The following is an 11,632-nucleotide window of genomic DNA, read 5'->3' on the forward strand; positions in this document are numbered from 1 at the left end:
TCTCATATAATATGTCTGGACAAAACACGTAGTCCTTATATTTTAAATAGAGGGTGCAGTAGTATTGCTAAGGTTTGTTTGCGAGTTGGTTTGCGAAAATGCTCTTTTAGCCTTTGGGGGCAATTAGCCAATTGGTTTGCGAGAGTAGACACTCAAGTAGCACATAATTAGTTCATAAACGCTATTAAAACATGATTTTTCAGGAAGAAGACCCCTTAGGTTGTATGCGGACCGTATAACTGATCAACCCTATAAAAATCGGCCTGCATTTTGCATACGGCTCCTTAAAAGACCTACATAAAGAGAAATTTTTTTTACAGACGAACCTTCTAACATATCAACATACAAAAATAAACATATGTTTGCAGGTGGAGCAAGACAAGCCAGTTAAGAGGCCCGTCTGTCACCAGCCCACCATCACCTTAAAAAAATGTTTCGTCCCTCCACTCCTCACTCTCTCCCCACTCCTCCATTATATATCGTCTCCTCTCCTCTCACCCGCTCCTCTCCTCTATTCTCCTTAACTGACCGCCCGGCTTACGCCATGTGCAGCCACCTCCCTATGCTCAACTTCCTTGGTGTGGTGCGCAACTACGAGCGGAGGCAGGACAGAGGAGGCACACATCGATGACGGAGGCAACCTTGCCCCGCGCGGATCTGGTGGCGACGGCCCTCCCCCGCATGGATCTAGCAGTAGCAGTCCTCCCTCGCGTAGATCTGGCGGCCCCCCTCCCTCACGGGGTGTAGATGGTGGCAGGATCCTCTCCCTCTTAGGTTCTCAACGATGGTGGCGGCGGACTGCATTGGCGATGACGGTGGCAGCATCCTCTTCCTGCGGCGGACTGCATTGAAGATGACGACGGTGGCTGCCCCAATCCCTCACAGGTGCGGTGGGCGGTGAGGCGGACGACGGTGGTGGTGGCGGTGTGACAACATTGGCTCGGGAGTTAGGGTTTCTACTGGTGGTAGGCTAGGGTTTCGGCCGGTTTGGAGTTTTGAAATTTTTACGTGGGTGCATGCATGCCAACCACATGCATGTCCACATGAAAAATATTAAAAATTTGGAAAATCAAATTATTTGATTTATTTTTAAATGAACATACCTTTTTATCGGTTTGAGAAGTGTGTTCATAATAAGCAAGCGAATGACAAAAATCCAAACTCAGGTTATAGACTTATAGTAAGTACATACCGTACCATGAGTTGTCCTGCTGTACATATAAAACTGCCATGACTCTAAACAATTTCGCAACCAACAAACAGGCTTAAAAGCACGTAGTACGTACGTAGGCTCTATTTATAGCCGATCGATCAGCTTCCAGCACTTCATCCCAGCTTGCACCGTTACCAATTCCACCTTCACTCGACCACTCCAACAAAATTAACATGGCCATCTCTCACCTCCTCCTCCTTCTCCTCCTCGTCTTCTCCCTCGACGCTGCTCCTCACCACCATTGCACTGAAGCCGCACCAACAACTCTTCCTCCTCCACCACCACCACCACTATTCTCCTTCAAATTCGACTTCTCCAACACCTACACCTACCGCCTAGAAGACCTCCGATTCGAGGGCACCGCCGCCGTGCACGGCGCCACCGTCGACCTCACATGCAACGTCGCCCAGTGCACGACGGGGCGCATGTCCTACGGCCGCGCCGTGCCACTGTGGGACAGAGCCACCAACGAGGTGGCCAGCTTCGCCACCGAGTTCGTCTTCAAGATCGTCACCCCGGACAACGTCGCCAGGGGAGACGGCATGGCCTTCTTCCTCTCCAGCTACCCCTCACGCGTCCCCCCCAACCCCAGCGGCCAGAACTTCGGCCTCATCGCCGGCGACGCCGACCACGCCGGCGACGGCCCGGACCGGTTCATCGCCGTCGAGTTCGACACATACGATGACACCTTCGAACGGCCGAGGCCGGCCGGCGACCACATCGGCATCGATGTCAGCAGCGTCGCCGACTCGATCAACTCGACGAGCTTGAACTTCAGCAGGAATGGGGCCATGAGGGCGTCCATCACCTTCGACAATGTCACCAGGATGCTGGTCGCCACCGTGCAGTTTACCGAGCCTCCGGGCTCTCGTTCTGCTCCTGCAGTTCAGGTGAGTGCGAAACTTGGAGATCCCAGGGCGTTGCTGCCGTCGGAGGTGGCCGTGGGATTTTCTACGGCGAACGGCGCAACATTCCAGCTCGATCAGATACTGTCATGGTCATTCAACTCGACTCTTGCGTCTCCACATCCCGTAATCAAAGGTACGCAACAGCTACTCCCTCCATACCAGAATGTAAGAAGTTTTAGAGTTGGGCGGACACAGTTATTAAGGATGCACATAGAATTAAAAGGAAAGATGTTGTGATTGGTTGAAAACTGGAGATAAGCGAGAAAAATGAATGTTGGAGGGATGTGATTGGTTAGGAAGAAAATGTTGGTGGAGAAGTTGTTATATTTTAGGATGGATGGAGTATAACTTTAAATAGTTTCAGTTTTACTTTTTGGTAAAACAAAATGTCCACATGTTCTTTTCCGCCAAGAAAATATTTTTTATTTGCTCAAATCTGGAAAACTAACGAATTCATGAATTTCAAATATATCTATTCAAAATTTCACAAATACTTTTAGCTATAGTAAGATTTAGAACAGACAGCACATTTATTTGGTATATACAGCTTGTTTTTTATCCTGTTAAATTTGTTGTTGATTAAGCCGCGGTTACATGCATTAGGCCATTTCCAACCCAATAACTAGAATGATTTACATAGTATTAAATAAGCTGCCACATAGAATGAAAAAATGATGTGGCAAGTGCATAAATGAGGAAAGAAAAGGAAACCATGTCTTGTATGAGACATGGTTTCTACACAACATCCAAGACATCATGTGAGATAAGTAGCATTAAATTTAAGTATGGATAGTGGTGTTTGCATTAGAAGAGTAGTGTGTAGTACTAGTTTCTTGATGGTGTAGAGTCTATGGAAACTATGCCTAATTTCTTGGGTTTGGAATGGCCTTATGCATAGGTGTCTTAGCGGCATAGATATTTGTGATCACTTGCATCCATGTTCATTTTCCACGTGATGTGCCGGTATATTGGGAATCTATTCAGCTCAGGATTATTTTTTTGTTGATGCAATTTGCACTGATATTGATGCACATGCAAATGCAAGTCATTATTCCATTCCAAATTACACACGCTTTCGTGCCTTATCCATATTTTCTGCATTTGCTATTACTATATAGAAACCACTTTTACTGATGGCTAGATATAAATCTTTAGGTGCACCGGCATTTAGTTTTTGCATCTGACCGAACACCGTTAATCGATGGACGTGACTACACAGCTAGTGGTAGCTGGTTTGTCTAGATCAGCTACCACTCTATATATGAGAGACCCTATCCACCTATACTTAAAATAAAATTTTCTCTTAAACTATTCATCCGATTTATGATCCGATTACACCGTTGTGTTCGTAACAATTAAATCTTGATAACAACATCTCACATGATTATATTTTGATGAAAAATTATAAATTACTTTTATAATATATCTAAATTACTTTTAGATTTCACTAAATTACTTCTCTAACATATAAAAGTAAATTCAATAAAGCCTAAAAGTAATTTACATATATTATAGAAGTAACTTATAACAAAAGGAAAGTAACTTTAATGTATGCATTTTTTTCATTAGATGTGACTACACAGTTAGTGGTAGCTGGTTTGTACTCCATCTAGTATCTCCTTTCAACTTGAAAAATACAATAGTATATATGTATCTTTTTTAATCACTTTAATAACTTATATCTTTTAAATCACATATTATTTTTAAGATCTATTTGTATCGTTGTACTCCACTCAAAATATGTGACAAAACAAGATTCATATTGAATATATTCTAACATTTTATTAATTTAAAACTAATTTATTACATGTTATAAAAAGTAACTTCCATGTTATCAGGAAGTAACTATTACATCAGTGGTTATTCTCATTATTTATTCCATCAATTATTTGCAATCCATCAAAGGTTTTATCTTCTTTTCTCATTCTACATGAAAAACAAAAATGAAAGGAAAAAAACAATCGGTGATTAAACAGATCTATAAAGAGTTACTTCTAAACCATGCAAAAGTTCCTTACAATTAACAATGAAGTTACTTTTAAAATTATTAAACTTACGTGTGTTGATATGTGCTGATTAAATTTAATTTCTAGATAAAATCATATTTTTATCCCTACAACGAATTTACTTCTAATGTTGTGACAAAGTTATTTCCGTTTTGTTTTAAGATACTTTTATAATATATGTAAATTACTTTTAGACTTTATTAATTTACTTATATATGTCTATAAAGTAATTTAGTGAAATTTAAAAGTAACTTATATATATTATAAAAGTAACTTACGTATATAATAAAAGTAATTTACAAATATAAATATTTTTTCATCGTAATATAATCGTGTAAGATCTTATTTTAAAGATTTAATTGTAACGAACACAATGGTGTAATCGGATTGTAGATCGGATAAGTAATTTGAGAGAAAACTTTATAAGAAGGAAAAAAAGACATGCATGTCTAAGAGTAAAAAAACTCAAATCGCTGTTGCACGTGTAGTAGTACTTTTTCTCACAACTGGATGGTTGCTGATTAACACTAAACCGAGAGGCTTCTCGGTTTAGATTTTGCCTTAATTGATGCTTTTTTATAGACAGCCTTTGGACATTAATCTCCACGTATCGAGTTTTTCTATACAAAAGAGGGGAAAATATTTCGTATATTCAAATGGTTTTGTGTGAAATACATGTGCGTACTTCCTCGATCTGGTTCTATATTAATTGACGTTTTAGACAAGGTTAAGGTCAAATTTTTATAATTTTGACCATTAATAACTTTAAAAATATTTAGTTTAAAGAAACTAGAACAACATATATAAATTTGTTTTTCAAAACACTATAATAAAAGTAAGCATGCATTTATTTATTGTATATATAATAATAGAAAAATAAGGTTAAAGATATCATTGTCCAAAATGTTAATTAAAATTAAACATTAAAATTAAACTGGAGGGAGTACAGCGTATTCAAACCCAGAAACTCCGGTTGCACGCCTAGCCTCCATAGCATCTGACCTACAAAAGCACTTACTTCAATGGACATGATACCTGGTCCACATAGAAAGAATATCATCAGCAAAAAAAAAAATTATGGATCTCGTCAAAGTCTACAACTTTTATGTACTGTGTCCATCTAAGGTAGTTTAAAACTCTCTTAAAAACCAGTTATCCAAATAGATATGGAAACTGCTAACGAAATTTTGGAGTATGTAATTGATCTATAATTTTTAATATAAAGGTTTTATTTATCCGATTTTATATGAAAAAATTATGTAAAAAATGCACGTATGGAATCATTTTCAGAGACACAGTCACTCAATACAACCATCCCAATACAACCGTCCCAACAAATAAGGCTATTTATTCATTTTCAAAGATAAGAACTTAAAAAGACTGTATCTGAGAGTCAATTTTCATCTCAATACAGTCAATTTTAAGAGATATTTTACCGTGCTTGGAAGGTACCTAAGGTAGCTCCTTAACCAATTGATATCCACCGTTAATTCTCAAAGGGTAATTTAGGAAAAAAATATTATTAAAAAGGGTAGCTTAGTAATTGTTCAATCCCCAATTTCCCATCCACTACACGATTTCCTTTTCAAGATTAACCCTAATAATTCCCAATCAAACGAGGCTGAGCTGGGGCAGTGCGTGCGACGGCGGCGATGGGCCGGCGTGTGCTGATGCTGTGACCAGCGCGGGCGCAACGGGCTCATGCGGCGGCGGCGACACGGCGATAGTGACCGGCTCCTGCTTACGTACGCGTGCGGCCTCGGCGAGCGGCGTGATTGTACGGTAGCGGCGACCGGCAGATCTGCCAACTGGTTGTGAATGTATACGCACGTATCAGTAGAGAATTACATGATCGTTTAACAACAGAAAGGAGAGGACACATATTTTAAAATAAGACGATTTTACCCTTAGCCATACACTTCCACCTTCCATACCTGGCCCACTCTTTTAACACCTTTCTCCCGGTAACTTCTCTCTTGGTGCGTTAGATCATTAGAAACTAATGTTCCTAATTAATTCCATGCACAGGAGAAGATCTCTAATTTTAAAGGTGATTTATGATCATGGGCCCCTGACATAGTGAACGTGCAGGTTTTCTTGTGAATAAGTAGTGCAACAAAAGACCTTCTTCAAAAAATAGTACTCCCTCCATCCCAAAATATTCGACGTTGTTGACTTTTTTAAAATGTTTGACTGTTTATCTTATTCAAAAAAATTTAAGTAATTATTAATTCTTTTCCTATCATTTGATTTATTGTTAAATATACTTTTATGTATACATATAGTTTTACACATTTCATAAAAGTTTTTGAATAAGACGAACGGTCAAACATGTTTAAAATAGTTAACGGCGTCAAACATTTAAGGAAGGATGGAGTTTTTTTTTGTTGGTGTGCATGAACCGATTATTGGCACATGCTGTACTTAAGAATAACCTGTCCCTATTTTCGAATCCATAAGGCGACTCCCCATCATTGAATATAGTCTCACCGATCACTTACCCACTTTATATCTCTCCTCCTATGGACCTACATCTTTCAATATTCCTAGCATTGAGGTCAAATTATATAGCTACAAAGCAAATTCATTTTGCACCTCATGTTATTATTATTTATTTTCATTAACGCACATCTAGCTAATTACTACTCCCTCCGTTTCGAAATGTTTGACGCTGTTGACTCTTTATCACATGTTTGACGTTCGTCTTATTCAAAAAATTTAAGTAATTATTAATTCTTTTCCTATCATTTGATTTATTGTTAAATATATTTTTATGTAGGCATATAATTTTACATATTTCACAAAAGTTTTTGAATTAGACGAACGGTCAAACATGTGCTAAAAAGTCAACGGTGTCAAATATTTCGAAACGGAGGGAGTAATAAATATTGTGTGACCTGTAAATCTGTTCTCATGGCACCATGGATATGCAGGTCATCACAAAAAGAAAGGGGCAGCAGGAAAGTTTGCGATTGTTGGAGCTCCCATATTAGTGCTTCTGGTGTGGTCTATCCTGTCATGGTGGAAATGGAGAAGCTCAAGCCGCGACATTGACAAGAGAACTGCAGGTGTTAGGCAGTTCAAGTACAACGAGTTGGCTGCTGTAACGAATCAGTTCTCCTCAGAGAATAGGCTGATTGGAGCTGGTCCGTTCGGTGAAGGCTACAAGGGTTTCTTCAAGGAAATGGGCCGTCATGTTGCGATTAAGAAGATTTCGAAGGAGAGCAGATCAGAAGGAAGCAGAAATAATAAGGACTTCTATGACGAGGTGAAAACCATCAGTAGTGCAAAGCACAAGAATCTCGTCGAACTTGTGGGTTGGTGCATGAAGCGTAGATGGAACATGTTTGATTTCATGTGCTGGTGTAGGGAGAAGGCCTATACCATTTTCTTGGTGTATGAATTTGTCGATAACAGTAACCTGCGTGTTCACCTGCACGAGAAGGAGGCTGTGCTTCCATGGACAACGAGGTACGTCTACGTCTACCTGAGCGACGACGCTGTTTAATTTCCTTTTTGCAACTTGGAAAGTAAATAAAGTATGGACATTTGACTTAACTTTTTACCACTATTAAGATGTGGCATGGCGATTAAAGATTTTTCACTTACTGTCTATGACATATGGGTCCTCATATGTCTATAACATGTAGATCCAGTGGTAAATTTTTAATCACCACTTGTAAGAGTAGCAAATAGTTAATTATTTCAAATCAAGTGGTATCAAAATTAACTCTTACATATCTCAGGTGTTTGGAAAAGTAGTGTAGGCACTGATAATTTTGGTACCTTGAAATATCTAGTACTTATAGATACCAAATTTTATATTAGAAAATATAGTACTTCCGGTAACTTCTCGAAATTAACCCTTCACATATTTGTCCATGAATGTATCATCTATCAGGTATAAAATAGTGAAGGACATTTGCGCCGCTCTGGTTTATCTCCACCATGAAAGGCGTCCATTCGTCCTTCACAGAAATATCAAACCAAACAACATACTCCTCGACAAAGAATTCAACGCCAAGCTAGCAGACTTCGGGCTGTCCAGAACTGCTGAGAAGGTAGGCAAGGCCAGATACTTGGATCCAGAATGCAGAAAGACGGGAAAGCTCAAGCGAAGCTCAGATGTCTACAGCTTTGGGATTGTTCTGCTAGAGATTGCGTGCAAGAAGGATGAAAATAGCTATGCGAAAGTGTGGAGCCGGTATCTGGAGAAGTCTCTGATGCAGGTAGCTGATGACAGACTAAGAGGTGAGTTTGATGAGAGGCAGATGGAGCGTGTCATCGTCTTGGGGTTATGGTGTTGTCAGCCCAATATTGACATGCGGCCTACCATGCAACAAGCAATGGATTTCCTGGAGAATGATGGGCCATTGCCTGAATTGGCTGAACCCGAGACCTCCTCAAGTAAAATTGGTAACTAAGAGTAGTATTAGTCCTGCTCTACCAGCAGGATCAGGCTAATAACCGCTGGACTTAGTTAATAAATGCTTGGATTAATACGAGCAAAATTTTTTTATTGTTGTGATTCCTGCAAGTTTTGTATCTTCTAAATCCATTTCAGTTTCTAATCAGTTGTGTCATTGCCTACTTCGCTTTGAGATTTGGATAGATAGCAGCATTTTGGGTAAACTATAAAATAAGCCCGCCCACATACTCCCCACTGCTGTGCTCTATTTATATTACCACCCTAGTTAGTGGTAGGATAAATGTGGAGGGATATTATTTTTTAAAAAAAGGTCTGGAGGGGTATAAGCATCATTTAGTAGTGACCAAGCTTTCACTACTACAGAAAGGGTAAAAGGTGCCGGTTCAAAACCCTAGCTAATAGGTACCGGTTTTCCGAACCGGTATAAAGGAGGCGTTTTGACCTCAAAACCGGTACCTATATGGTTTAAATAGGTGCTAGTTCTAAGCCAGATTGCTACGTGGCTGCTAAAATAGGTGCCGGTTTTTAGTTTAAAACCGGCACCTATATGGTCCTAATATGCGTCGGTTCAAGCCTAAAAACTGGCACCTATTTGTTGGGTCAAAAAAAAAATTGCAGTAAATTCATCCACACAACCCCAATTCCATATAAACTCAAATTCATCCCCACAACCCCACATCCATACATCACATTCATTCACATTCACATTCATCAACACAAATAAAAACCTACAAGCCTAAGTCAAAATTCGTAAGTCCAAAATTTCCTATCTTTAAATCCTAAACATTTGCATATATAACCTAACTCAAAATATGCCTAGTTTAAAATTCCTAAGTCAAAAGACTATAAGTTTAAAATTTTTAAGTCCAAAAATTTCTAAGTCTAAATTGTGAACATTAATTTGCACATATATCCTTAGGTCAGAAATTCAAAAGTCTAAAATTCCTAAGTCCGGAAAATTGTAAGTGTAAATTCTAGACATTTGCATATAATTCACATTCATATGCTCAAGTAAAGAGCAAATGAGACATTGCTGGGACTTAGTGTGCCAGTCAACTTCAGCCTGAGACGTGCCCATCAAACCACACGAAGGCGGCGACCAGATGTGTTACACATCCTTGGAGATTTGACTAAATCGCTCGAGCTCTAGAACATCTCAGAAATTCACAACTCAATTTCATAAGTCCAGAAAATTGTAAGTGTAAATTCTAGACATTTGCATATAATTTACATTCATATCCTCGAGTAAAGAGCAAAAGAGATATTGCTGGGACTCAGCATGCCAGTCAACTTTAGCCTGAGACGTGCCCGTCAAACCACACGAAGGCAGCGACCAGATGTGTTACACATCCCAGGAGACTTGACTAAATCTCTAGAGCTCTATAACATCTGAAATGCTTTAAACATTTACATATATATCGTAAGTGAAAAATTCCTAAGTCTACAATATCTAAGAATTCATAAGTGCAAAAATATAAACGTGATTGTTTTTTTACCTCCAACATGGGGTGAGCATATGATTTTAAGAGTTACTCGTCTCAAGTCATCGAGCTTGTAATAGAAAGCATAAAATAGAATCCATAACAATAGTAAACATTGAAATGCATTACACATAAAGTACACTTCCATAGTTCATTCATAAACACTAGATAAATACATTTTTTTTTCATATAAATCTAGCTAGTTGGTTTTTCTTTTCCTAGGAGCGAATTTCTTCGTGGCTTGGTCCCGAGGGGGAGGGACAGAAGATTGCACTCGTTGTGGGACCTTGTCGATGTTGTATTCGCCACTTTTGCCCTGAAAAAACTTTGAACTCATTTTTTAAAACTTTCACCTAAATTTAATAAAACATTCAAATCAAATTTAATAAAACCTTCAACTCGATTTTTTGAAATTTTCAGCTCAAATTTAATGAAATTTTCAACTCGATTGTTTAGAATCTGAGCTTGTTTAGAATCTAAAACAGAAACTTCATAGGATGATAAATAGCAACCAAATTGGACAAAATAAAATTACACAAAATTTATCTTAGATGCCACTTGGTTTAACATGCTAGACTTGCCATTTTCCTATGACGGGAATTCAGTGACCACTTCAAAATAAACTGGAGCGTCGGAATTGCGGAGTCTAAACGACAAACAAGGCACACAATAAATACAAGCTATAAAGCTACTGAAACAGCAAAACAAACCAATTTTAATGGATTCTTGGCATTTTAACAAATTCACCGCAATTCGAATGGGTTAAAACGGAGCTCAGATTATTTAGTTATGAAATTTACAAGATGCTTTGCGTTATTACTAATAACAAAAAAACCATAGTTAATTTACAGAGATTAGAGCCCACAAGGAATGTAGGATCAAAGGATATATTGATTGGCAAGCGAGCCTCATGAGATACGGACTCAACAAGTCAATTCCACGTGACACGGGATCACCCAAATCATCAACCGAAACCATCGAACGGAACCGGCGTTTCTGAACGGCTCTAAGCTTAAGGACGACTCGGGACAGACGAACGAACGAACCACAGGGGACACCTTGTTCGAATGAACGAGCGGACGACTCAACAACGACTGCACGCTAGACAGGATTCACGATAAAGCCTCGGTATGGCAAACAATAGGCCAGTAAGAACCTAGGGTTGCACCGACGGCTAGGCAACTCAACTACAGAGCTACGATTAAAGCGGCGGCTAGGCAAAGACGCACGGCGGAGGCATGGCACGCGGCGCAACGGCGGCGGCTCGGCAGCGGCGGAGGCTAGGCGGCGGTAGTGACACAACAAAGCGGCGGCAGCGGCCCAGCACGGCGGCAATAGGAGCGGCGATGCGGCGGCGGCACTCGGCAGCGGCGCGGCATAGCGGCTAGGGCACGGCAATGGCTCAGCTAGGGCGCGACAGCTGTGACGCGGCTACTACGACACACGGGAACAAAACACCAACAGGAGGGAGCTTCTCACTGGGGTGCAAAACCGGCGAGGGAACACGACGATGGCGACGGTGGTCCGGCGGCAAGCACAAGATCGATGACGGTGCGGCGCTACAGAGGACACAACGGGCTAGGTTAGATGGTGAG

At 40.0% G+C, this 11,632-nt stretch overlaps 1 protein-coding gene across 1 annotated transcript; it reads left to right on the forward strand.

Moving 5' to 3' along the window:
- The first annotated feature begins 1,386 nt into the window (after window positions 1-1,386).
- LOC127770173 (L-type lectin-domain containing receptor kinase IX.1-like) lies at window positions 1,387-8,551 on the forward strand. Its single transcript, XM_052295839.1, has 3 exons — window positions 1,387-2,254; window positions 7,061-7,598; window positions 8,029-8,551. The coding sequence occupies exons 1-3, from the start codon at window positions 1,387-1,389 to the stop codon at window positions 8,549-8,551; spliced, it is 1,929 nt and encodes a 642-aa protein (XP_052151799.1).
- The last annotated feature ends 3,081 nt before the right edge of the window (window positions 8,552-11,632 follow it).

Source organism: Oryza glaberrima, chromosome 4 (assembly GCF_000147395.1).
Source record: "Oryza glaberrima chromosome 4, OglaRS2, whole genome shotgun sequence".
Classification (NCBI taxonomy): Eukaryota; Viridiplantae; Streptophyta; class Magnoliopsida; order Poales; family Poaceae; genus Oryza; species Oryza glaberrima.

Excerpts from the sequence above, each read along its gene's own strand:
- LOC127770173 (XM_052295839.1), top strand. The coding sequence starts at position 1,387 with ATGGCCATCTCTCACCTCCTCCTCCTTCTCCTCCTCGTCTTCTCCCTC. Across the intron at positions 2,255-7,060 it reads TCCACATCCCGTAATCAAAG|GTCATCACAAAAAGAAAGGG; the intron begins GTACGCAACAGC and ends ATGGATATGCAG. Across the intron at positions 7,599-8,028 it reads GTGCTTCCATGGACAACGAG|GTATAAAATAGTGAAGGACA; the intron begins GTACGTCTACGT and ends ATCATCTATCAG.